The 26,186-nt window shown below is 31.7% G+C and overlaps 2 protein-coding genes across 3 annotated transcripts; one reads left to right on the top strand and one right to left on the bottom strand.

Annotated features, from left to right (window-relative positions):
• The first annotated feature begins 1,504 nt into the window (after positions 1 to 1,504).
• Y-f (yellow-f) lies at positions 1,505 to 6,739 on the top strand. Its single transcript, XM_076763331.1, has 6 exons — positions 1,505 to 1,672; positions 3,520 to 3,783; positions 4,240 to 4,439; positions 4,754 to 4,961; positions 5,224 to 5,559; positions 6,246 to 6,739. Exons 2-6 carry the CDS (start codon positions 3,522 to 3,524, stop codon positions 6,443 to 6,445), a joined length of 1,206 nt encoding a protein of 401 aa, XP_076619446.1. The 5' UTR covers positions 1,505 to 1,672; positions 3,520 to 3,521; the 3' UTR covers positions 6,446 to 6,739.
• Positions 6,740 to 6,991: 252 nt separating this feature from the next.
• LOC143340908 (uncharacterized) lies at positions 6,992 to 25,864 on the bottom strand. Of its 2 annotated transcripts, XM_076763318.1 has the most exons (12): positions 25,806 to 25,864; positions 19,663 to 19,788; positions 16,778 to 16,870; positions 16,247 to 16,309; positions 14,483 to 14,806; positions 12,028 to 12,180; positions 10,447 to 10,611; positions 9,993 to 10,114; positions 9,815 to 9,904; positions 8,418 to 9,474; positions 7,767 to 7,855; positions 6,992 to 7,148 (listed from the first exon to the last, which is right to left on the bottom strand). In XM_076763318.1, the coding sequence occupies exons 1-12, from the start codon at positions 25,834 to 25,836 to the stop codon at positions 7,125 to 7,127; spliced, it is 2,337 nt and encodes a 778-aa protein (XP_076619433.1). In that variant the 5' UTR covers positions 25,837 to 25,864; the 3' UTR covers positions 6,992 to 7,124. The 2 variants fall into 2 exon arrangements, with proteins under 2 accessions (XP_076619433.1, XP_076619425.1); XM_076763310.1 differs by lacking the exon at positions 6,992 to 7,148 and having other exon boundaries at positions 7,737 to 7,855.
• Between the last annotated feature and the right edge of the window lie 322 nt (positions 25,865 to 26,186).

The raw sequence follows: 26,186 nt of genomic DNA, 5'->3' as shown, positions 1-26,186 counted from the left end.
ATATTAAATTATTTTATAAGATGTCTTATTTGTAGTCGACCATCTGAGAATCTTCTATAATTGCGATGATACAAAAGAATGTTTAACGAATTAGAATAGTTTTACAGGTTGAATTTTTAAGATGGTTTCTACATTTCTACGAAAAATTGAAGAGTTTAAAAACAAACATGGAAGAATAATTAGAGTGTGTACTATATTATTATACTCTAAAGAAAACAAATAACAAATGTTCACGTACAAATTCAGTAATATGCATTTAATTTTGGTTATAGCAACAAACCAAAATAATTTACATATCATTTTTATTTCGATAACGATAACTGTTAACGAATGTAAATTTTGTGAAGTTTTTAACAATTATAAGTTTTAAAAGGTACCGAAAATTTTGGAAAATGCAATAAAATATTAAACGTATCTATATGCAAGAACTTATACGAAAATATTCATATTACAGAACTTTAAAGTGTGAAAAACTTAAAAATTACATATTACGGAAAATGAACCATGCAAATATGGTTGCTAATACCCAAAAGGAGATTGTTCGATTTGAAATAAATAAAAAAATATAGAAGTTGCCCTCGAGGCATTAACGTCAGATTATTGCAGTGTATGAATTTTTATGCCAACTATGAATCGCTGCACAGAATTACGTATTCATTTACCATACTCTGTTACGTGTGTAAAGTGTTATGCATCGAATGCGCTATTGAATGTGTTTCCGTTTACCGGATGGGACTGTTTAAACCTTAAAGTACACGGTGACGTTGATTCAACTCTTCTGACATTTTACGGAAATACAACAAAACACGAGTACAACAATTAACGGAAATTGCAACGATCGTCTAAATAGTATTTTACGTAATCACTCTTCATCATAGTAAGTTTAAATATGATCAATGAAATTATAAATAAGTATTAGTAAAACACAAAAATCAAATTATTCGTTGAATATAATTAGATGAAAATTAAAGGTAGTTATAATTTAAATAAATAAATGAGCAAAAGTATTTTAATAAATAGTAAGTAATAAATGCACTCTCTTTTGTAAAATAATAATTTAGGGATAAGTCAATTCGATGGCTACGTCGTTTCAATGGAAAAGAGTTATTCATAAAAGGCACAACATGTAATGTGTTTCATATAATTTGATTTCTGTGTTTCACTAATATTTATTTATAATTTCTTTAATCATATTTAAATTTACTTTACTATGATGAAAAGTGATTCACAAATAAAAAATAATACAAGTATCCTTTAAGATCCCCCTTCAGTTTTATTGTACGCGACAATTCGAATTGTTCACAAAATTATTTAATTGTGCGTTCTTGTAAAACCTATGGAAAGTTTTTTACAATAATGAAACAACCCAAACAGTTAAATGATATATTATTAAATATTTTTTACTTTTGAAAAAATATAAATGTTTTTGTTTGCATAAAGATATTTGCAACTGCAAGTAAGATTGAAACCGAACAATGGATTTCTATTTTCGGCGTACGAGTGTTCGCCGTATATAAAGTACTATACCACACTGAACTAACGACATTCTGGCGTGGACTGTCCCAGCAGAAGGACAATTCGTTCTTCGGTTAGTGTCCAGGTTGCATTAATATTAAATAGCGTCAGTTCTTGATACATCCTCGAGCATCGTGAAGCTAAACTTAAAACGAAGGTGAGTAAATATAAATAAATAATAAATAATTCTAAAAATTAGAAATTTATTTCAACGTTGATGGAATTACAATAACAGAATAATTGTTTTTTTTTGTCCTTTGTGTCTTTTCATTTTAATGACACTGAAAACAGTTTTTTATTTGCTATGAATTTCACCAGTCGAAAGTGCGATTATTATTGATCAATTTATGAGTTTTTATGAAACAATACAGCTGACGTTTCACATTCACAAGCAGATATTTCGTGCTTCTACTTTCTATTTGATGACACTTTAGCAGATTTTCTCACTACCATAGTCACGGTTATTATTATTTTTTATCTCATTTTGTGTTCTTTTATTTGACAAAATTTTTATTATGTAAAAAATTTTTAGACGTTAATAAAATAGTATGAGCGATATTTCATGTATTTCTTTTTTCATTTAACAACACCCTAGTAAATGAAATACAAGCTCGTATATTTTATTATTTCTGTTATTTAGTTCTTAAAAGATATCTAAATTTCATCTAAATGTAATTAGAATTATAATTACCGTCAGCATTTAAAGTGTTTTATGTTTGTTAGCGATAAGTCGACGAGTTTTTTAAAGCGTTCGACAGACTCTTGAGACAAGCACCACCAAAATCGAGAAACAGGGTACAGTTACGCCCTCAGGGCATCATACTATGTATATCTTTCGCAAGACTTTTAAAGTACCTGATAGTGGTTTAAAAGGAATCTGGGACACATAAATTGAGTTCGAGCGTGATTACGCGATTAAAGTAAGGTTTTCTCATCTCTGATAGTAAATTTTAGTATTTGTTTTTAATATTTCTCCTAGGTAAGGAACTTGGCAAACGCGGTAAAAATTGGGAATACAATAATACACTTCATAAAATTGTCTGAAAACTGTATGCAAATGTTTCGTATACTTATATCTACATATTTTGCAGTAATTGTTGAAATTGTTTTTATTTAATGACCATTCATAGCTTCTTATACGTCAATTAACAGTAGAATCAATATATGTGTTACACGATAGATACACTGTGCTGCAGATTATATGTTTTTAAACAATTTTGTACTTTAATATATTCAAACCTTGAAAATTTCACAGAAATTCTATTACAATTTGAGTAAAAATATTTAGTTGCATATGAATTATTTATGGATCATCAGACCCGGTTTTTTACGTAATACATAGCATTTTATCAAAGCGTTTCGTTCAAAAGTATCTGGAAATCATGAGAATATTTTATGAAAGAGAAAGCAGGGAAGATGTTAAAGCGTGAATTCAGTAAAGTCATGCAATATGTATTTTGATTCACGTCTCATTACGACCTCTCTGAGTGTACGAAAAAAGGTAAACGTTGAAAAACTTTGTCAGAGCGTGATAAATTTTAGAAAATACGAATGACTTTGAAATAGTTTTAATGTATTCTTCTAAAGATTCTTTCTTATGAAAGTCTATTGATTTTCTTAATCCCGAACAGTTTCTTCGATTCACAGTTCTTTAGGTATACCCTTTTATAGATACAAAATAAAATATTGTACGTATATATAATATTATCTCGATATATAAAGAAATTTCCACTCCGATATATGAAAATGTTCGAAACGATTTTTAGAAAACACGAATGACTTTGAAATGGTCTTAATCTATCCTCTTTAAGATTCTTTCTTATGAAAATAGATTAAATCTAGAGAAAATTTATTACAATATTAATATAAAAAAAACGTTTTATAAATATAAAATAAAATATCACATGTTCATATAGTGTTATTGGGATATTTGAAGAAATTTCTACTCCGATATATGAAATTGTTTGAAATATTTCTCTAATACTAATGTATTTTATTTTTCAGCCATGCAATACATTCTGTTGATCGCGTTTCTCGCAGTTGCAAGCTGCCAACCGTTCGAGACGCTTCATTCATGGGATTTTGTCGATTTTAATTTTCCAAACGACAGTTTTCGTAACTCGTTGCTGTCCAATGGAGATTACGTCCCGGAGAACAATGTTCCTCTCGGTTTACACTTGTGGGCGGACAAAGTATTTATCACTATACCGCGATGGAAGAACGGCGTGGTGTCGAATCTGAATTATTTTTCAAAGGACGACAAATCAAGTATGTCAACGCGGTCCTCCATACTTGGTGTTAATTTTAACATCGATAGATTAAAATTTTAATATTGTGCAGTAAAAAATTTTTATACGGTGCTATGACAACTCCTTTTTTAACGGATTCAATAATTTTAGTTCTGTAATTCAAAATGGACGATCAGTTATTTTCTTTTAATAAAATATACATTTCTTTTGTTTTTATATTTTGTTTATATATTTTATACATTTCTGTTGTTTTATACGAGTAAAATGGAACAATTTTCTTAAAAGAAATTTAATAGTGTTATAGAAGGAGTAGTATATGACTTTAAAAAGATTATTAGAAAGGTTTCTGTCGCGTAATTATTATTTTTGTACAATATTAGCAGTAGTAACGTCATTGAAAAACTTTGTGGTTGAATTAGCATATAAGCACAATACTCGATTACTATCAGTTACGTATGACTCTTTTTATACGCAGGATCACCGAAATTAGTTCCGTATCCTGATTGGGAAACGAACGACCGTCACAAGCCTGATGGTATTGTAAATATCTTCCGCGTTAGGTCTGATGCTTGTGGTCGATTGTGGGGAGTCGATACAGGCGTTGATGATATCCTAGGTAATACCACTGTTTTGCAGCCTATAAGGATCTTCGTGTTTGATTTGAAGACAGATAAGGTGACGTAAAGTATTTTTCTCTGTAATATATTTTCTTTTAACACATTGATTGTTGCCTCATTCGTTCATATACGATATTTGAATTTTAATGGAATATATAATCACAGTTAGAATAATGTAAATTACGAACAAATGAGTAATCTTTCAAAGAAATTTTTATAAAATTCTTTTTATAGTAAACGTGTTAAGTAATGTTAAATTTAATTGTTCAATCGAACGAAGCTAGGAAGTTGTTAAATTCTAAAACTCTCAATCGTTTCATTTTTTAATAAATGTATTTCTTTGTAATAATTAGATGCACTTTGTTGCTACAGGTACTTCGGATTTACACTTTGAAAGATTCGGATCAAACGCCGAATTCTTTCTTCGCTGATTTAGTGGTCGACGTTGATCCAAACAATTGTGAAAACGCATACCTTTACACTTCTGATTTGACTGCGTACGGAGTAGTAGTTTATAGTTGGGCTAAGAACGATTCCTGGCGAATCACACACAACTTCTTCCATTTTGATCCACTTCACGGTGAGTCGTTCTGAGAAAATATTAAATGTTTCATATTTTACATGTTTACCATCTAGATTATAGTTCCATATATGTTCACAACATTTATTATAAAACTTTTTATTTTTTCCATTAATATTATCACACCGATATATTTATATTTTATTTCCAAAATAGTGGGATTAATTATGAGACTTCGTGGCAGCTAATTTATTATTTAGGTTAAAAGTAACGTGTCGAGGTCTCTCTAGAAGCATGCAACATCAAAATTAATTACTTCCAGGCGATTACAACATCAGTGGATACAACTTCCAATGGACGGATGGTGTATTTGGAATGTCCTTGTCTCCGCGGCGAAACGACGGATACAAAACCTTGTATTTCCACGCGATGTCTGGTATCACTGAATTTTCTGTGTCCACGGAAGTCTTGCAGGACGACACATTAGCCAAGTCTGGCTCTTACCAGGTGTTCCATGTAGAGGGTACCAAAGGTCCAATGACGCAAGGACCTTCGTCTCTAATCGACTCGAAAACTTGCATAAATTATTTTACTCAAGTTAACAGGAATGGAATCGCTTGCTGGGACACCAAAGCAAAATTGAATCCAGACACTTTCAGTAAGCATTAATTTAATTTGTTAATGTAGACGAGTATTGAAAAACTGAACGTTAAGAATTCCTGTCCACATTTTCTTTCACGACTCCTCGACTTTCGTTTTTAGACTCTTATTATAAAATTAGTATTTTGTTATTTATTACCGGTACACGTATATTTTATTTTTGCTATTCATCGAATAAAAATAGTGTTTAAATAATTTTTAATTGCGAACAGTAGGCAACGAAATGGGTAGTCTCACAACCAGTAATACTTAACGTCAATTGCATAACGAAGACTTAAAAACGCAGGTTGACACATTAAACAAAAGTATACGTTTATAATTGTTCTAAAAAGTCTAATAAAATTTTTTTCAATACATTATTTATGTCAACAAGTTTAATGATACGATCGAAATCAAAATTAAAAGAAGCAAAAATTACGAATTAATTCTTTTTAAATGGTTAACAGATTAAAGAACAAAAAATTAAATTCTAATAATATGAATATTTTTATATCATGTCACTGAAGTAGACAAAAACAAAATTTTCGATTGTTCATAGTATTTTCCATCAAAACAAATTTACGAGATTCATTGTAGAGATATCGAAGAATATTCTATCGATCGATTATTATGTAACAATATTCTAAGAAATCTTGGCTGTATTTAGAAAACAATTAACGTTGAATAATTTGTTCTCTCTTCCAGTACTTGTCGCGCAGGATAACACAACGCTGGTCTTCCCCAACGATTTGTCCATCGACGAATCCAACAACATGTTATACGTGCTGTCAGACAATTTGCCGCAACTATTATTCTCTAATTTCGATAATAAAGAGCATAATTTCTTTCTTACAGCGGCCAGCCTTGAAAAACTGACAGCTCTCTGCAAGAAACAAAATTCTTAGAAAGTTGAGTACCCTGTACTTTTGCTATTCACAATATTTTTTATTGAAATTTTAAGTTCTGGTCTTGATTCGAAACGCACTTTTATTTTATAGGAAATTTTTAAATTGTATTCGTACATTTTCACGTCTAGATTTGTTTAATTTTCCAACACTTACGTCTCCCTTTCCCATGTTTTGTTTACATTACTACATGTATATTATCATATTATAACATCAGCTACTCTGTCGAAGCTGCTATTAATATTGTTGGTTTTATGTGTAGATAATTTGAAAATAATAACTTTTTCAGGTTTCTATTCGTCTACTTTTATTTATAGCGATTATACAAAAGAACCGAGTGTATTATTTTCTCAAAACTCAGTCGTTTGCGTCACACATTTTCGTGTCGTAGAATTTATTTGGTATTTACAAGTACATTTAAACTAACGCCTTACGCGTACATTGCCTTTTTCGCCGACTGAAATTATTTGGTAGAAAATAGGAGAAGAGCTTACTAATTATAATGCAATCTTTATATGATACGTATGAGCGTTACAATTTCATGGACAATGGAAAGAAAGATTACTCTCGTTTGTAAATAAAATCGTTTTTCGATGCGTTGGTCCCGATTATACACTTATCGTAAACGTATTGTAAAAAAAATGTAACGAAGTATAATACAACGTCGGCCATTTTTCGATCACAGGATGTTGCACGTTTTCGACTGAAATCAACGCAAGATGTATGTGAATTATTTTCAAAACAACTTAGAGTTTAGAGAGGTCTCACAAAATTTACAGAAATATTATACGCCATACTAATCAATATTTTTTATTAATCTTAATTAAATAAGTAGGTTGCTCAGGCATCATTTATTTTAATAATTTCTATGTTTAAAAATTAAGGAAGCAATTTTCAAAACTACTGGTCGAGCATTTTATATTGAAAACATTACGTCTTTAAACTAAAATTTTTGTAAAAAAAGTTACCATGCTCTCAATATATATATATATATAAGTTCATTCACTGATTAATTCAATGGTTGGGAATATCAAATGAAAAGGTTACATAAATAGAAATAAAATACTACTCTAATTAAAATTTTTTTAATTTTGATTTATCATTAAGAAAAAAATAATGGTTTCTCGTGGTACATTATATATTTTAATATTGAACTATCAGCAATTTATATGTTGAGTTTCTATATTTATTTAGAAATTGAAATCATATTTATTAGGATTTGTTTTTTAATTTTGCAGATGTAAAACTTTTCTGTAAAGTTTGTAACACTCACTCGTTCAACCTGTATTAGTTAACAGATGTGAGTCATTTTTATATTTACCTTGGATTTATGATTTACAGTACCAGTCGTCTTTGTGCCGTTCTCCACAGTTTGTTGTCGTCTCGACTTAAACATCTTTGACATTTTTCCTGGTAATTTAAAACAATTATAAATTATCATCATATTGTGTATCGTTTACACAATTATAGATACAATGTTAGCTATCTTTTGAAAAGCACATAAACGCACAAAAAAGTAAAAGTGAAAACTCGAAATTACTCTTTTTAAAATATTCGGTTGAAGAATAAAATTTTAAAAAATTCCCATAATATCAAAGTATAATATAACTAATATAAATATATTTTATCGAAACTCGTTTCAATAGAAATTTACAAAAATTGACATTAAATTTTATAAATGGCATACTTCTTTAATTATTTTTTATATCATTCATTTGAACAAAGCAAAAATGGAGAATAATCTATATTTGTGTTTCTTTCAATAAAAGAAAATTTAATACCATTTGTCCGCAGAATTTTTCCTATTTTTAATTTGCTCGTGACTGACCGTAGTTTTTCACTTGAGAATCTAATTGCAAATATTCTTTTCTGTGCATTTAAATTAAAAAATTATTTAAACACACAGGTTATATCGTTAAAAGTTCTATTTAAACTTGATATTTTTTTAACCAGTTCTTCATAATTTTCTCACCAGTTTTCGGCGCTGGTGATTGCACAACGTCAGCATCATCCTGCGTGTTGTCGTTCATCATTTTTTCCTCTTCGATGATTTTCTCTTTGTCATTTTGCTTGTCGATTTCTATCGTCTCCTCGGTGTTCACTCTCGACCTTGACGACCTAGAGCTTCCGGTTTTCGTCGAAGATTTCCTCGAGCTTGATTCGCGTGTCTGCGTTGGCTCAATGACGTTGGTAATTTCTGGGTTTTCAGCCACAGTTTCATCTTTCGTCGCATTTACAGCGATATTTTCATCGTCCTGTTCGATCGACGATGATCTTTCCACAGACGAATCGTTGCCATTTCCAGCCTTCAGTCTCGGTGGTTTCGGTGGTGGCGTGGAATCTGGAATGGACGCTTGTTTCTCTGGACTCGTCTCTTCCTTGACATTCTTAGGTGACTCCATCTTGTCTATCGATTTCGATCTATCATTCTCATTGTCTTTAACGTCGGTAGTATTACTTTCTTCGTCCTCGTGTTGAATATTCTCCGTATTACTTTTCTTTACTTCTTCGTTGGTTTCGTTGTCGTTTTCATTATTATTTTCTTCGCTGTTCGTAGTTTCAGATTTCTTCGTTTCTTCGACGTTGTTCTCTGCGTCCACTTCCGTTTCTCGCGTTTTGTTGTCATTTTCTATTTCCACGTTTCCATTCTGTGCATTGGACTCTTTGGACTCTTCTGGTACATCCTTTGATTTAACTTCCGTTTGGTTTGACATGTTCGACGTTGCTTCCGCCGGTGTTTTTGTAGGCGAAGCTTCTGGAGATTTCTTAGGACTATCAATTTTTTCGATATTTTTCATCGAATCAGGAATGCCGTTCACGATACTTTCTCGATTATCTTTTGTTTCTTCTCTAACACTTTCCAATGGTGTTTCTATCGTTGCTGAAGTGGTAGACGTCTCTTCGGTGACCGTTTCTCGATTTGAATGCTCCTTTTCCGTTTCGTCTATCTTCTCGTCGTGAACTTCACTTTGCATCCTACTTACAGGAAGTTTTAACGGTGGCAAAGAACTTCTCTTCTGAATATGATCCTACAATAAAGATTTGCTATTTGTTTCTTTTTGCAAAATATGCCAACATTAGAATGAATAACTTTCTGGTTATATATAAATTACAGGAAGAATGTACAAGATTTTTTATAATATTGGAAATATAGTAAAATATGTCGTAATTGAAAAAAGAATTCTAACAATGAGACCTAATTGTTGTATCACGTTAAATAATCCTCATGAAACCTTACATATGTATATTATTTTACAAAACAAGAAAATTAGTTTGAAGATTATAGAAAGTCATGATAAAAATGATAATTTAAAAATGTGTACAAAAATATAGGATGATTATTTAAGTGTACACTTAATTTTTAATTACAGTTTGAGTAGCTTCCATTTCTCGTTGAGTCAGATTATTCGATTCGCGTCGATGAGCGACTAAAATTGTATGACAGCCACCACACGCAACCTTGAATTCAAAAATGATATATACATAAAAATTGTAGAGAAAATATTGTAGACAGGGACAAATGGTAAACGAGCGAGTTTATAATTACGTTCGTGACAAAGACTTCCTTGTATCTTGGAGCAAAAGTTAATTCGTGAACGTTGTTCTCGTTCTCTTCCAAACCCAATTTTCCGTGTCTTCCATCGCCACACGTGAAAAGTTTTCCAGACTCTGTTGCAAAAAATTACTGTCAGAAAGGCAAAGCATAATTATTTATTACATGTAACATAAATGAAAATATCTTCGAAATACTTGACGAAATAAGTAACGTGTTTAAGTTTGTGAAATTGAAAAAGAAATTCTGATGTAATTTTTTTGGCCAACGAAATCAGTTTTATTTGTTAGTTATTTCCACATTAATTTGGCGATGTTATGTTTCGATGGTGAATAGTAACGTAACAGAAACATTGTTGTGGCTGTAATTTTCACTTTTTTGTTATTTTTTTGTTCGTTATTGTGGTTGTAACTTTCGTTTAGATGATTTATATTCAAATTTTGTTTACCAGTAACAATGGCAGTATGACTTTCTCCGCAAGCAATCCGAGTAATTGTTTCGTTTTGCAGCGCACCGCGCGGAAGAAGCTTTGGCGTGAAGAGTTCCGTAACGTTTATTCCAAGCCCGAGTTGGCCGCTCGAATTATTTCCAGTGCAATACAGATTTCCATTCTCTGTAATTTAAAAAACAATAATGCCAATTATCGAAACATATGTACCTTTGTTTACTGGAAAATAACTATTTGTTCACGTTTATGCACACTTGACAAACCTCGATACAAGAAATCTATTATCTTATTCTAAATGTTACTAATGCCATGTGATTATTGTTTTTATACTTGCAAACAGTTTTATAGTCTTCAGAAGAATCTGAAAATTTAGTAAATAGTAAACAGTAATTTATATTTATACAGGGTGTTCGGCCAACCCTGGGAAAAATTTTAATGGGAGATTCCAGAGGTTAAAATAAGACGAAAATCAAGAATACTAATTTGTTGATAGAGGCTTCGTTAAAAAGTTATTAACGTTTAAAGTTCCGCCCGTACTGAATTTTTTTCTTGAAAGTGCGTAGGATTTCGGGGGTATGTGTAATGACCAAAAATGATTGTAATTGACCCCCGCAACCGAAAATAATTTTTTTAGAATGATTTGAAAAATTTTTTTTTCGTCGAAAAATTTAGACAACCCCCTGTCGATTTTTCTTAAAAATTCGTTTTTCGTTTTTAATAAATTTGGTTGGCGCTGTACAGAAAAGTTGTGTAATACTTTTTTGTAGGTACCCATGAGCTCTACTTCAGAAAAAAGTTTCATTGAAATATATTCACTATTATAGGAGTTATGGCTGTTTGAAAATTTGACCATTTTTATGGGGTTATTCTCATTTTTGGGGGCCAAGGAACAATTTTTCGAATATTTTTAGAATTTCTACATATTCTGCACTAAAATACGCGTCGTTTGCTTTTTTAAACATTAAAATCGTCCAATCCGTTCAGGAGTTATGACATTTTAAAGATTCACATGAAAATTCGGGGATCGATTTCTAAGAAATTAGATTTTTGGTAAACAATTTTTTTCTCGAAAATGCGTAGGATTTCGGGGGTATGTATAATGACCAAAAATGATTACAATTGCCCACTGTAACTAAATATAATTTTTTTAGTATGATTTGAAATTTTTTAATTTCGTCTAAAAATTTCAGTACCTATTCGAATTTTTTTCTCGAGAGTGGGCAGGATTTCAGGGGTATGTGTATTCACCAAAAATGATTGTAATTCAGCCCCGCAACTGAAAATAATTTTTCCAGAACGATTTGAAATTTTTGAATTTAATTGTTAATAACTTTTTAACGAAGCCTCCATCAACAAATTGGTGTTCTTGATTTTCGTCTTATTTTTGTCTCTAGAATTCTCCATTAAAATATTTCCCGGGAGTGGCCGAACACCCTGTATATGTTGATGATGAAAGGACGTAAGTCGACATAAATTAATAATGAATATAGGTGTAAATAAATGGATCAATTCGAAAAACATGTAAAAAAATTGCTATTTGAGTTGCACTAGTAAATTTCAGTAAGATTAAATATTGCATACCGGCCAATATGAGAGTATGATGACCACCGCATGCTACATGCATGGCGGGACAAGGTAGTTGCATCTGTTTAGGCGCAGCTTGACTAGAAAATTTCGCATCGATTCCCAACTTTCCACTTTCCGACTCGCCGCAGACATAAACCAAACCGCTTTCTGGAAATAGAAATCGATGACCGGAAGTTGTTACACAGTGACATACTTTTCTCTACAGAAAATTACTACAAAATCGATCTAATTTACGAATCTGAGACCCGAGGTTAAAAATAAAAATTGTGGCAATAAATAATTTAAATAGAATGTATCGTTTTAAAGAATCTTTTAAATGTAGAAAATTTTTGTGATTTAATATTCTACTCCAAAAATTAGATTAGTCAAATGACCGTCTTTAAATTAAAAATTTTTTAAATAGTTTAGAGTTTCTAACACACAATATTATTTTAGCGCCATTTAACTTCACGACTTTTCTTATAGTATACGTACAATGAATTTTACAGTATTTACTTCTATTCTTATTGTTTGTTTTCTGAGAAAAATATGTAGTCTGTTTTGCCTACCACGTACGATCATCTGACTGATTGCTATATGTATAGCAAAGACGAAAGGAGAGAATTTTCAGTTTCCACTGTTTTAGAACAATCTTGCAACGCGTATTAAAATAGTTAAACTTTAGAAGCGTGCAGTTCCGAAACTATTAGCGTTTTATTAATTATTGAGGCATTGTTAGAAGCGGCAAAGCCTCCCCTTTAAAATGGTTTTTGGTTTTTGGCGATCTGACTTTCCGTTTTCGAGATATCGTAATTTATGTAAAAGGTAATTTTTTAAATTCCGCTCTCCGCCTTAGAAAAGGCTATTTACGCTCATTAAAAATACTGATACTTTAGACGCGTGCTGTTCCGAAACTACTAGTGTTTTATTAATTATTGAGGCATTGTTAGAAGCAGAAAAGCCTCTCCTTTAAAATGGTGTTTGATTTTTGGCGATCCGACTTTCCGTTTTCGAGATATCGTAATTTATGTAAAAGGTAATTTTTTAAATTCCGCTCTCCGCCTTAGAAAAGGCTATTTACGCTCATTAAAAATACTGATACTTTAGACGCGTGTTGTTCCGAAACTATTAGTGTTTTATTAATTATTGAGGCATTGTTAGAAGCGGTAAAGCTTCCCCTTTAAAATGGTTTTTGGTTTTTGGCGATTCGACTTTCCGTTTTCGAGATATCGTAATTTATGTAAAAGGGTATTTTTCTTAATTTGACTATCTCTGTCTCCGTCTGACGCGTCGCGTCGTACCTCCTTGTCGCACGTGAGACGTGACTCTCGTGACCTAGTTTCGGGCGTAGTGTTTCCAAGAATTTACTACGCACTGTTTACTATTGTCACGCGCGCGTTATCAATGAACTCGCGAGCGCACAACGAAACGTAAACAAACTCTATCTCCGAAACTAACCACCGCATCGACTTGAAACTAAAATCGCTATATCTCCGGAACTAATAAAGCTATCGACTCTCACAAACGCTCATTTTAAAGGGCATTTCATCCCCTATCCAATGAATATAACAAATACTATAATTTATGTTGTCTTCTATGTTTATTTTGAGATTTACTTTAACGTTATTTGCCCAAAGAAGTTTCAGCAATTCCTATTAGTTATACGATTAGTGTACGATAAAAGTAGACCATGAATTGTTTATTTAATTGAAAATGAATTTACATTTAAATACAGTTTGCGTAATTACTAGCCAGCACTTTTTCGTAAATAGTTGTTTTCTCTAGAACTAACTACGGTGTCGATTTGGAACAAAATTCGTTTTCGAGGGCGTCTTATCTTCTATCCGATGAAAATTAAAAAATTTTTTAACATAAAAGAGAGAGATATCTTACGAATAAACATCAAAACACAACTTTCACAACGAGAAAAAGAAAGACTGATCATTTGAATGGTGGAAATGGTAGGTTTAGTGTTAAAATGCGTTAAGAGACTTTTGTAAGATGGAGAGTAAAAAAATTACCTCTTCATTAAAATTACGATATTTCCAAAACGGAGAGTCGTATTGATATAAACCAAAAACCATTTTGAAGGGGAGGCCTTGCCACGTCTAACAGTTACTCAATAATAGAGAAAACGCTAGTAGCTTCGGAATTCCACGCGTTTAAAGTTTTAGTATCTTTAATACGCGTTGTTAGACTGTTCTAAAATAGTGGATTATTTACTAAGAGATTGACTCGATTTTAACGAAGTAAAAATTAAGCATAAGGCTTTTAATATACCACAGTATTTTGTATATTGTCAGTAGATAAGCCATGGACGTATACGAATATCAAATTAATTCATTGTATGCTTTCGACCATGTTCTTAATAATAATGGACGCAATAATAACAATATTTAATCAGTAAATTGCTTCTCGCGAAAGTAAAAGAATCGATTTGTCAAGACAGATGCATTTTCAGTCCAATTACCTGTCAGGAAAGCAGAATGGTAATAACCGGCGCTAATTTGTTTCACAGGTTCGGTGATGTGTACTTTCGTTGGTTTATTAACCAAACCGGAAATGTCGGGCAGACCCAGTTGGCCCTCGAGGTTGCTACCCCACGCCAAGACAGCGCCATCGTCGGTGAGGGCAAGCGAGTGATAGGAACCAGCTGCCACTTGAACTATCCTGGCTCCAGCCAATCCCGAATCGTACACCAACACTGGAGAACTTGCATAATCGCCTATTGCAGAAGTTCCTCGACCTAGTTGACCTTCCTGGTCACTGCCGCAGGTAAAAAGCTTTTGTTCCTCTGAAACGTTATTACTTATGTTTTTAATTTTCAAAGATAATATTTCATTGATAGTAATCAGACACTTGGCATAGTTTTTTTGTTAATACGAAGAAAAACAATCATTTTGTGACGATTGCAAGATTATACCATTTTTAATACTAGTTACCCTTTAATTTTATTTATTAAGTAAAAAAGATACTTTACTTTGAAATTAACTGTATGTTAATGCTGTGTCAAAGAAATACCAGATCGTATAATTGTAATTTATTTTAAATTTTCAAAATTTTTAAAAATCTTTTTAAACATTTGCATATCTCTAGTGACTACAATATTAGCCATCCTCGCAAAAACATAAATATTTTTAAATTTATTTGTAAATTAGTTTCCATTTATATTTCATACGTAAATTAGTTTGCATATTAAAATCTATAAACGAACTTTTTCAAATCGACATCTAGGCAAGCAAACATGTGGACAAAAATACTGACGCCATTGATTTTTACGTAATAATTGGTGGCTTAAGGTGAAATTAAACTCTGACGAGAGCTTTAAAATTAAAAGGGTATTAGAGCAATTAGTATTCAAAAATGAGGGTATCGCGAAAACCGGTATGATATAGAGTATCAGATAGAAATCTTCGGTATGAAAAATGTGGCCACAACATGCTTCGTTGTTAAAAACGGACTGGATGATTTTCCTGCTTTAAAAAGCAGTTTTATGTAACGAGATACCTTATCTAAAGGTGTACATGTTCACTATCGGATAGATCGTGTTGCTAGTCAAGGTATAAGACTATAAATGCGAACGAAACAAAGTATAATTAATACCAAAAGCGACTGTACTGAAATTTGAGTGGTTGAAATTTAAATGGGCAATCTGATAACTCAGAGAAACGGTTGAGTATTTATTGTAATACTCGTTTTTCTTAAAATTGCCTTCCTTTCTTGTTTATTTTTAAAAGTAACAATATATTCACAGACAGTTCCTCAAATTCACTGAAATTATTTCATGAAATATATTCGACTAAATACGAGATTCCTGTGAATCTTCTGTCACTTCCAAACATTAAGAAAAAAAAGACATTCGGATAACAAAATGTTTGTGCAAACTTTTTCACTCATTGTACAATCGTTCAATATAATAGTTAATAACATGTATATGTCCTACATTTATTAAACTTTCTTTGTACTTACACATTTTGAGATATTTACAGGAACTAATAGAAGAAATTTGTGAATATATAAGCGAAATCGAAGGTGTTCGATAATTTCTTGAATATAATAGCTGTTTTGTGAGGGGAGAAAGGTTTCAGTGAGTTATTTTTATATCGAAAGTTGAATGACTGCCATGATAGAACGTGCTTGTAACATGCAATGTCATGCATGTAATTATATAAAGTTACCGTACATTCAAGGTTTTTGGTTTCTGTAAAACAGAGACAAACGGAGCACGTCGTACCTGTACAAATTAAAGTGTGCGCTCGCCCACATGCGACGTGCGTGACCTTTTGTGGCTTCAGAACTGAAAATTATGAGAACTCATTGTAAATTCAAATAATCGAAGTGTTCTTGCATAGAGAATACAGAGAATACTATTAATAAAATTTGAAATTTTAACGTTTCAATGTCTATACAAAAGTTGACTTTAAGTGTCACTTTAAAAGAAATATTTACGTACCCCTTAAATAGTTTTTTTAAATTACGAATAAATACCATTTTTCGTTTTTAATTAACTCGTGTAAATAGTGTATTTAATTTTTCTAATAAAATTAAAAAATAACTAATTGATATTAGATATCTGTAGATTATACATATATTGCAGAAAGAAAGAAAGTAAGCCTTACACAGGGTGACCAAAACGTCTGACCTAACACGACTTACAATGTCTTCCAGGATCTTTATTTTTTACCATACTCAAAGGGTGAGGGATCTATTAGACTCCCACGCGTCCGTTTAGAAATTAAATATACGTGACAACAGAAGTACGAACTTTTCACGCAAGATGGTTTGCTAATGTGATTCTTATGACCAAGACCCAGTTGACCCCAATCGTTGCTTCCGAAGACGAATAGCCTGCCAGTTTCTGAAAGCAGATAAGAATGAGCTATTAGAGCACTTTAATTTAACCCAAATCGGTTCCATTTTACTAAAACGTCGTGAATGTTCAATTTCTCGTGAACTTTTAACACTTTCACTGTTATGTTGCCCATATATAGCAGGATTTTCCATTGTGGAGCTAGAAAAATTAATTCCCAAGTTAAAATGTTGAAAGAAATAAATTGGGATAGAATTATAGCAAGGTTAGAAAAATAAGTACTGAAATAAATTTTAGGTTATGTAATTTACGATTATCTAAAATGGAATAGAATTTACCATCATGGAACTAGAAAAATTAATAAGTTGAGATGGTGAAGAAAGTAAATTGGGATAGAATTATAGCAAGATTAGACAAATAAGTACTGAAATAAATTTTAGGTTATGTAGTTTACGATGGTCTAAAATGGAACAGGATTTACCATCATGGAACTAGAAAAATTAATAAGTTGAGATGGTGAAGGAAGTAAATTGGGATAGAATTACAGCAAGGTTAGAAAAATAAGTACTGAAATAAATTTTAGGTTATATAATCTACAATGTAAAATTGTTTCCATATGACAGTGAACGTGTTAGGAGATTTGTAGACACAACAATTATGGTTCTGGATATTACTGAGTAGATATAGTTGATTTTTCGTTTAATATAGTCGACTCTAAAAACTTGGATAATATATAACCATGAATTATCGTGGAGAGTATTAGGTTCACAGAGAAAGTTTACGTGTCCAGATAATTCTGCGATTAAGTGAAACAGTTGATAATAACGGTATGTTGGCTGTAGTCGTATAGGTATGTTACGTGCACGAGCATTGCGTGGCCATATCGATTTACTGGACAGTGGCTATCCCTGTATAAGCATATTCCGGTCGACTGTAACTTCTTCGCGAAACATGTTACAGAAGCTGCAAATCATGTGGGTTTCTATCCCCGCCATTTTGCGCAGAAATTGACAAGCCAAGAAATCACCTTGTAACAATAGACATTCTACTTGTATCATAAACACAAAATAAAATTAATTTTACTTAGTTTAAATAATAAATTAAATAAAGAATAAAATTAATTTTATTTAGTTTAAGTCTAACTTTAAATTAATTTAAACTTGAGTTTGGAAAAAGAGAAATTTTGAAAGTGAAGAATTGAATTGAGAAGCATTGTTTAGAAGTTAATTTCTATTTATAAAATGTATTTATTATGTATAATGTCACAGAACTGTTATGTTCTTTGTTATCGTTATATTAATGATAATTATGGTTTCTACCATCTTCGGTGTTTATAAATCGTGATGCTATCGTGATGCAAACGAAGCAGGAAGGCTGGCATGCAAGAAGTTAAAATGAGTACGTAAACAGTGTCGTGAGATAAAAATAAGTCGAAAAAATGACGGAAAAATATTTTTAGCAAGTAGTTTCGCCGGATTAAGCGGGACTTATTTTTAACGCAGCGATTGATGGTTTCATAAAAATGCTATAAATGTTTAAAAAGGTCGTAAAAATGGGCGTGTGATACTTCCGTGTCACTGGAGCGATTTTTAAGAGACAGTCGTAGCAGAGTAAACGGATGCTATTTTGAGAATTATTTTCGAGCGATGGCGGCGATAAATTCGCGAGAAAATATAACGAACAGTTAAAAAAGATACTAAACGCGATCACGTGCAACTTTCGTATCACTGAAACGATTTCATTCACGTGTTCGTCCATCGATTTCCTTTAAAATCAACTCAACGTCTCGAAAGATCGATAGGTTAACGCGAACGACATCAACTTTGTACATTAGGTATTCTACGAATTGTATGACAGTTACGTGTAATTATTATGTGTCATAGAAACAGAAATTGAGTCATGTCTTTCACGTTGAAAGCGTGGGTGGGACGTAGATATCCAAATATAGCATCGAAGAAGAAAGTTAGTAGCATCCAGCTGACTGTTATACCTATATATTTGATCTATAGCACAACTTTTTATCGTCGTTTAACCCTTTGATGCATCAGAATATTTGTCAAAGATAAGAATAATTATTTAAACAAAGCAATATTTACATATATCAATTTCATCTTTATTAGAGAAGATAGAGAAAATGTTCGTTTAACTTCTTTATGTCTTTAATCCTTTTTAACATTTGTTTGAAATATTTTTCCAAATTTTTACATATAACGAATATATATTTAAAAACTGAAAAATTGCAAGAAGTTTATTATTTATGAACTGACGTAGTTTAGAACGTAATTTGATCTTGAGATGATTGATTCTTGATCAAGGGGTTAAAACGTGGTTTTTTCATAAAAAAGATATTTTGACATTTTTGTTCACTTCGATATTTTTCTTCTTTATGAATTGAAAAGTGCAAATAAATTTTGTGAATAAAAATAATTCTTTCTGATGGAAGTAGTATTATGTAAGTGCATTTGAGACTTCAGAAAACAGTTAATAGCGGACATGATAAAGTAATTGATTTTCGATTACACGTTTCCATCGCGTTTACGTTATCGCCATTGCAGGCAATCTATTCTGAATATTCGTAAGTTAATATTACAATTTATTCCTTCTAACTGATCCACTGATTGTTGGTTAAGTAATTTTTAGTTATTTTTATATTATCGAAGACGATGTGAAAAGTGGAAGTCTGAAATGTTCTGAATAAACGTGTTTAAAACTAAACTTTTTGAATCCGCCAGAAAACTATTAAGTTTTTAGTGTTAAAATATTTAATGTTAATTAATATAATTGCAAGTTAAAATTTAAATCTTTTAAATACATATAAATGAGTAAAAAGATTAACTTACGACAAATGACCGCAGAATGTTCGTCTCCACACGTGATGAACACCACTGGATCTTTGCGGATGAAAAAATGCGATGCAATGTTGTCTGCGAAACGGCTGCGACCAATCGTAAACACAGCGCCCGTTTCTGTATAAATTGAACAAAGATTTTGTTTAATTTTAACGTTTGCAATTCACAGCGTTTAAATACAACAAATCTATTATCACTTGAATTTATCAAATTAGGTTTAAGTACTTAGAAAAGCAACTTAAAAATTTTTAATTTAATTCTTTAAACATTGATAGAAAAATTTTGGTAATCGTACACAAATTGCATCTGAAAGTAGAATCATTATGCAAAATGACTTCAAACTAATTGCAACGTTAAAGGTTCCACTGTTAGGCACACAAAAATTTACCAATAATATGAACGTCAATAATAAATGATCACAAAGTAAAATATAAATGATAATAATAATAAGTGAAATCTGAAAAATATAGTATTTAATATGCAAACGAAGAGTAAGTTTTTGGCTAATTTTTCAGCCTTCTTCGATACATCCACAAAATGATGAATTAATTAACTATATATAATTAATAATGAAGATGTACATATTGTTTCATCGATAATTAATTTTGTAGATGTACTAAACAAGGCTACAAAACTAAATGTTAAAGTATAGACTAGATTGGTGAATAATACATTTTTTAACGACAGTAAAAATAAAGTAACCATAAATTACAAAGTACGAATTATATTTTAGCCTTCAAGAATAATAGAATTCCTTTTCGCCTATGATTAACATTTGCAATAGCCAACGGAGTTGGTTTTATCTTTCTCAAAATTGAAGTCGCGTGTACCAGCATTTTAGAATTTGCAGTACTCGTTAATAAAAGCGCAGACGCGCTAAATCTCCAATGATTTATTTAAGGAGGTTAACACGATAACGCGATATCAGTGGACGAATCGTTTCTTTCTTTCGCGTCTGGCACGAAATGCCCATCGGGCGTAAAAATCGTGCGCCATGGAGAAACGGAGACAAATTCTCCGACAGCTGGAACCGTATATTATCGTTACAAAGCTCGACTAAAATTACTTACTGGACACAAGAAACTTAAAAGGCCTTATCAGATATTTATTTGAAATGCAAATATCGAACGTTTCGCGTGGGCCTTCTAATCAGATCGCAGATAAACGAATCATTACTAAAATGACTTGGATCTAAAAAGAACCTTTAATTGTATCTGGATAACGTTACGTGCACAGTATCTAAAAAATCTGACCGTGATTGTTTCTTTCTGAAACGAGACTGGAAATTCTTTGCAATTTGTTGCACAGAGGCTAAATTCGAATTCGATTGAAAATTGATGGCAACCGTAATCGATAAACGTCGATACGAATTATTGGAATAACCTCAGTCGTCTCTAGAAAGTCAAACGTACAAATTTTATTTATAACAAGCCATTATTCTTTCTTCCTTTCGAAATTTTGTTTGCTTTCGAATAAATGATATTAATTGCTGGAATAACTTGGATCTAAAACTAGACGTACAGAACAAGTTATTTTAAATTAATTTGCAATAGGAAATTTATTCGAAACTAAATATTTTCAACCACAATATTTTCCTACTACAATTAATTTACAATGATACATTTTATTTGTTATTTTTTTACGAGTATAAAACCATTCAATAATAATTTAACTATATAAATGAAACGTATCTAGGAAAGAGATTGGACAATTTCATGAAAGTTTCTACGCTGCAGTTAATTTGAAATTAATTAATAAATACAAATTATTACTGGAATAACTTGCATACATTGTTTTGTTCTGAAACGAGAAATTTTTAAAAATTTTACACACATTTGTTAAATAATAATCGTATTTAAAAAGCCAAACGTCACATGCAGGTGATCCAAAAAATCTAGTTGTTATTATATTTTTTCTTTAAACGAGTTTGCAAAAATTTTGATTCAATATTAATTTGTAAAATAATAACGGTAAAATTCAATGGGTATTGAAATGTCATAATCAAAGATTATTGTACTAAAGAATACTCTTAACGAACATTTCCATTTAAATCTTGATGAAAATTGCAATTTCGATGAGAAAAATCCTTTTTTACTCAAATTATTTCTAAAATTAATTTCTGTAATCCCTTCCCGGCGAACGGTGGGCATTCGTATTATACGAGGAGTACGCTTAATCCCGTCATTTCCAAGTTATTAAAAAATCAAGGGAAAAAATATTTCTCCGCGCTTTCGAGCATATTAGATGTAAAGGAATCAATTTATGAAAAGAATTTAATATTTTGACAGTATTTTCTTTCTATTATTTTTATGGAAGATACGTGTGATATCTTATGTGGGTTGCAAAGTTCTTATACAATGTGATAACTTTCTCTTTGGTCTGTAAATCCGCCAGAAATACTTCAAGGATGCTATGCTTTTTCAAACTTATATGTATAGTAACATATTATAGTGCTGTTACGACAAGTAAAGGACAGATGGTATCGTTCCACTTTATCGTCAAGCTTTTAAATATAAAATGTTAAAATGAAATTCTACCATTGATACGAAATTAAAAGAACGAAAATAGATTTGAAAATAAAGATGACAGCATTATTTTGTAGAATAATTTTAAATATGGGGCCATATGGCTACATTGAGAATAAAGCTAAACAAAGATTTTGAGAAAGTGAAATTAGCAGCTTTCGAAGTAACAGCATTATGCTTCATTCACACAAAGTTTAGATGCTAAAGGTTGGAATCACGGGGGCTATACAGCCACAGAGCGAATGAATTTTTAAGGACGACCTCGGTGATCGTGACTGTTAGAAATGAAAGGGGGCTGGATATCTGTGGCTGTCGCGAAAGAAAAGGGGCTGGAAATCTACTTGATCGTCGAAATTATCGCATCACCTTCTAGGCGGCCAGTCGTTAAACGCCTCGCGGTAATTTCAGTTCATCACTTCTGAAGGTCAATGATGCAGCGTCTGGTGTAAATCCTTCGAAGAACTCGCGTTTATGTTCTTCTTATCAAAAGTTCAAACGTCGCCCCTTTGCATAATTCATCGCTCATCCATCTTTCGAGCAGAACGTGTTCTTTGGTTGCGTTGACTTTAATTGCCAATTACGTTATCAGGGATCTTACATCTCTACTGGGATAAATTTACGCATACGAGACGATCTTCGAACGCAGTTGATCGTGCGTGATTCGTGAAATCGATCGAAAAAAAAACTTGTTCGGTGTAGACTAAAAATATGTTAAGGGAGTAGAATTTTTAATAAAATTTACTTGGCTGGATGGATGTTTAGATGAAGTCTAAGTCTTGTGGATCTAATCATGAAGCTTGGTATAGTAACCTCCATATATTGAAATTTCAATTCAATCTATTTAAATGCAAAAAAATAATGTGTAAAGGTAATCAGTGTATAAAAATAATAAAATTATCTAAAAACTTAGATTCACCGATACTTAACATTTCTGATATCTTTAATTGTTACTAGAAAATATATTAAAAGTTATGTAGCATTGATACTATTAAATTTTTAAAAAGAAATGAATTTTTATTTTTTTCTTTCCGCTGTCTTTAGCTGTTACACTATAATCAATCTGTCAATGCCTTGACGTCGCTATTACGAAGTATAAACTTTCCTGATGTGACAATTTAACAAATATATTTTTCAAGGTGTACGTAGATTCTTGTGATTTATAATATTTCACGATATTAATTTTTCGGCGGTTAATTATTGTACTATTTCATTTTATAAAATATAGCACTGAAACTTTTAACATATTGACAACGAAAATGTTTGTAAGAGATCCAAGTTCAATTAATGATTTTCTAGTGAAACAAAATATAAACAAATGGAGTGTCGAATTGTATCGTAAAATACAGTATGTGAAATTACTATTTCGAGTCACTTGGCGTAGAACGTGTCCTTATTTTGAGACGCGACATGCGAGATGGTAAATTCACTGTGCCGATATCATCGATGCGCTCATTTTCCACCTGCTGGAACTGCTTCGGGTCGTTAACCCGAGAAACTATGGTTTAGTAGTCATGAAAGCGTATTAAAATGTATACACCCGCGCATCGAATCAATTGCAATATTTAATTCATCTTCAGGTGAGCAAATAAGATAGTCTCGTCTTTGCTCGCATGTTTGTAATAAGTGTACCAACTCCAAGTGATTATATTATTCGTGTTGCAATACGTTGAAGGGTAATTAGACGAAATATCTTAAAGGATAGTTTGAAAACGTTTTTCAAAAGAAATTCATCCTGCTTGCAATACCTATTTACTATTTAATAATTGTCAAGTATTTTTCGTTCTCTGTCTATGACTTATAAAATTGTTCAATTGAAACTATTTATCTGAATTTATTTGTGACAATAAGTGATATTATTTAATTCCAACTGTAGGTTTTCTATGTAAATTTGCATAATAATTATATTCTATACATTGTGTAGCTACAAAAATATTATTGCTACGTTTACTTATTAGATCCTACAGTTATTTAAATTTGATATGTGACATAAAATTACATTTTATTAAGATTGGGGTTAACATTGAGAATTGAGAAATAGTGAAATGCATGCCATTTCTTATTAATTACAATTTTATATTTTCTTAAAACCTTCAGCTTTATTTAATTGCGTGCAATAAGTTACGTGAATGTGTGCAATTTTGTAACACGGTCGTGTTAAACAACAGTGCTTTCCATATTCACGTTGCAGCCCACATTTCCGTAGATATAGCAAAAAGGAATGTAATTATAGATAAATCTACTTCTTCTAACATTTGCGTAACATTTACGCATAACGGTTTTATGCTGTTTCGTAAAACAACGTGATATCAACATATTGTTGCATTTTGAAATTCTAACTACTACGCAATGCGTGCAATTCGTCGACTATGAATAATCATTTGAACGCGTGGCATGTAATACATAATGTGAAGAAACAAAGTAAACTACTTTTTAAATTCGTACAAGAGAAATTTATTTTATATAATATATATAAAAAACCATAATAATTCTAATTTATAAGTATTCCCATACAACTGCTCACTTTTATAATGAACGTAGTACATAGCTATAGTGCACAAAATTGAAATAGTGTTTTCTATTAATTAATAGTGTTTACTATCGTGTGCATCGTTGACTATGCTAGCATATTAATACAAATAATATTTAAAAATCATTAATAGCTTTGCTTGTTTATATTGTTTAATAAACATTGAAATTTGATCATACAAGCAAATATTTATTGACAAGTAAATTATTTATAAACTGAAAAGTTTTCGACCGTTTGACCCAGCAAATAGTAAATAATATTCGACTAACGAATAACATTTAATTACACAGCAATAAGTATCTATATGTGTAACTTGATTGGTATCAAGAGTAATAACGAAAGTAATAGAAAAAACGTTTAGTGATGCTTTCAAAGTAATAATTTACAAATCTAAATTACAGACAAATACGTCAACGTGACAGAAGCAATTACACAAACAATTTTTTTAATCAATAAGAATTATTTTACAATTTTAGCCGTCATAGATAATAACATCGTGAGCTTTTGCACGATTCGTAACACAATTCTAATTAATATCTATGGACATTTATTGCACATATTATTATTGAAACCCGTCATGTTCACGATTTCATCAAACTGCGGTTATTCTTTCAATTAGAATATAAATTCGTATCATCACATCGATCAAATTAAACATAAATCACTAACAAACAATATTCACGAGTTTTCTAACTTTAAATATGGAATCTGAAGCCCGTCGAATCGACAGGTACCGTAAATACAGCGATAAGAAAATATTTGTTTCTATCGTTTTAATGCATATTTGCTCGTAATTTAGATGCATCGATTGCATTTAATAAACCTGATCGAAAACGACGCGCTCGACTATGCATATGTACGTTTGCCTCCGCGTTGGTGATGTCTTTTCCTAACGCCTACTTTTCAAACTGCATCGCGTACGCGTCGCTTTTACGCCGATTTGCCGGCCAAATGTGTGTACGCGTTTAAGAAAAATTACTGGATAAAGTGGGTTCGTTGTCCGAGAGGTGCTGATTGTACAGAAAATCGTAACGAGTGCATAAAATCGTGCGTGATGCGTGCGATTTCGTGGAACGTTTTACCGGGTATCGTCTCCAGGTCCGACAAGCCCATGCTTACACCTTGCGCCGCGAAACTTGCAGCCGACTGACTGCCGGTCAGGTATGGCTATCATGGTGGCAACTTAAACTGAACGTTGCCTAGCGACTGGAAATCAATTTCCAATGGCAACCGCGCCGAACGTGTGTCCCTACGATAAGAATGGGAGCGATCGTTCGTCGTGTGTATGTTTCGCGTGAAAATTAAAAACAATGCGTTGGCGTCGTTCGGCGCGTGCCTTCGTGTGCGACTATTTCCGGGCGACATCCAATATTCATCGCGACGTTGCATCGGTGCATTCGCGACATCCAATCACGGATAACGCATACCTCGACAAAACAATAAGGCACGAAAGTTTGGCAAAA

The sequence above is a fragment of the Colletes latitarsis genome, chromosome 1 (genome assembly GCF_051014445.1).
Source record: "Colletes latitarsis isolate SP2378_abdomen chromosome 1, iyColLati1, whole genome shotgun sequence".
NCBI classification, from domain to species: Eukaryota; Metazoa; Arthropoda; class Insecta; order Hymenoptera; family Colletidae; genus Colletes; species Colletes latitarsis.
Note: the sequence above shows the minus strand (reverse complement) of the source record. Positions and strands in the feature narration are given on the sequence as shown.

Coding starts and splice junctions, on each gene's coding strand:
- Y-f (XM_076763331.1), top strand. CDS start 3,522: ATGCAATACATTCTGTTGATCGCGTTTCTCGCAGTTGCAAGCTGCCAA. Junction 3,784..4,239: donor TTCAAAGGACGACAAATCAA/GTATGTCAACGC, acceptor TTTTATACGCAG/GATCACCGAAATTAGTTCCG. Junction 4,440..4,753: donor TTGATTTGAAGACAGATAAG/GTGACGTAAAGT, acceptor TTGTTGCTACAG/GTACTTCGGATTTACACTTT.
- LOC143340908 (XM_076763310.1), bottom strand. CDS start 25,836: ATGGGCTTGTCGGACCTGGAGACGATACCCG. Junction 16,871..19,662: donor ACATTCTGCGGTCATTTGTC/GTAAGTTAATCT, acceptor ATCTGCTTTCAG/AAACTGGCAGGCTATTCGTC. Junction 14,807..16,246: donor GCACACTTTAATTTGTACAG/GTACGACGTGCT, acceptor ATAACGTTTCAG/AGGAACAAAAGCTTTTTACC.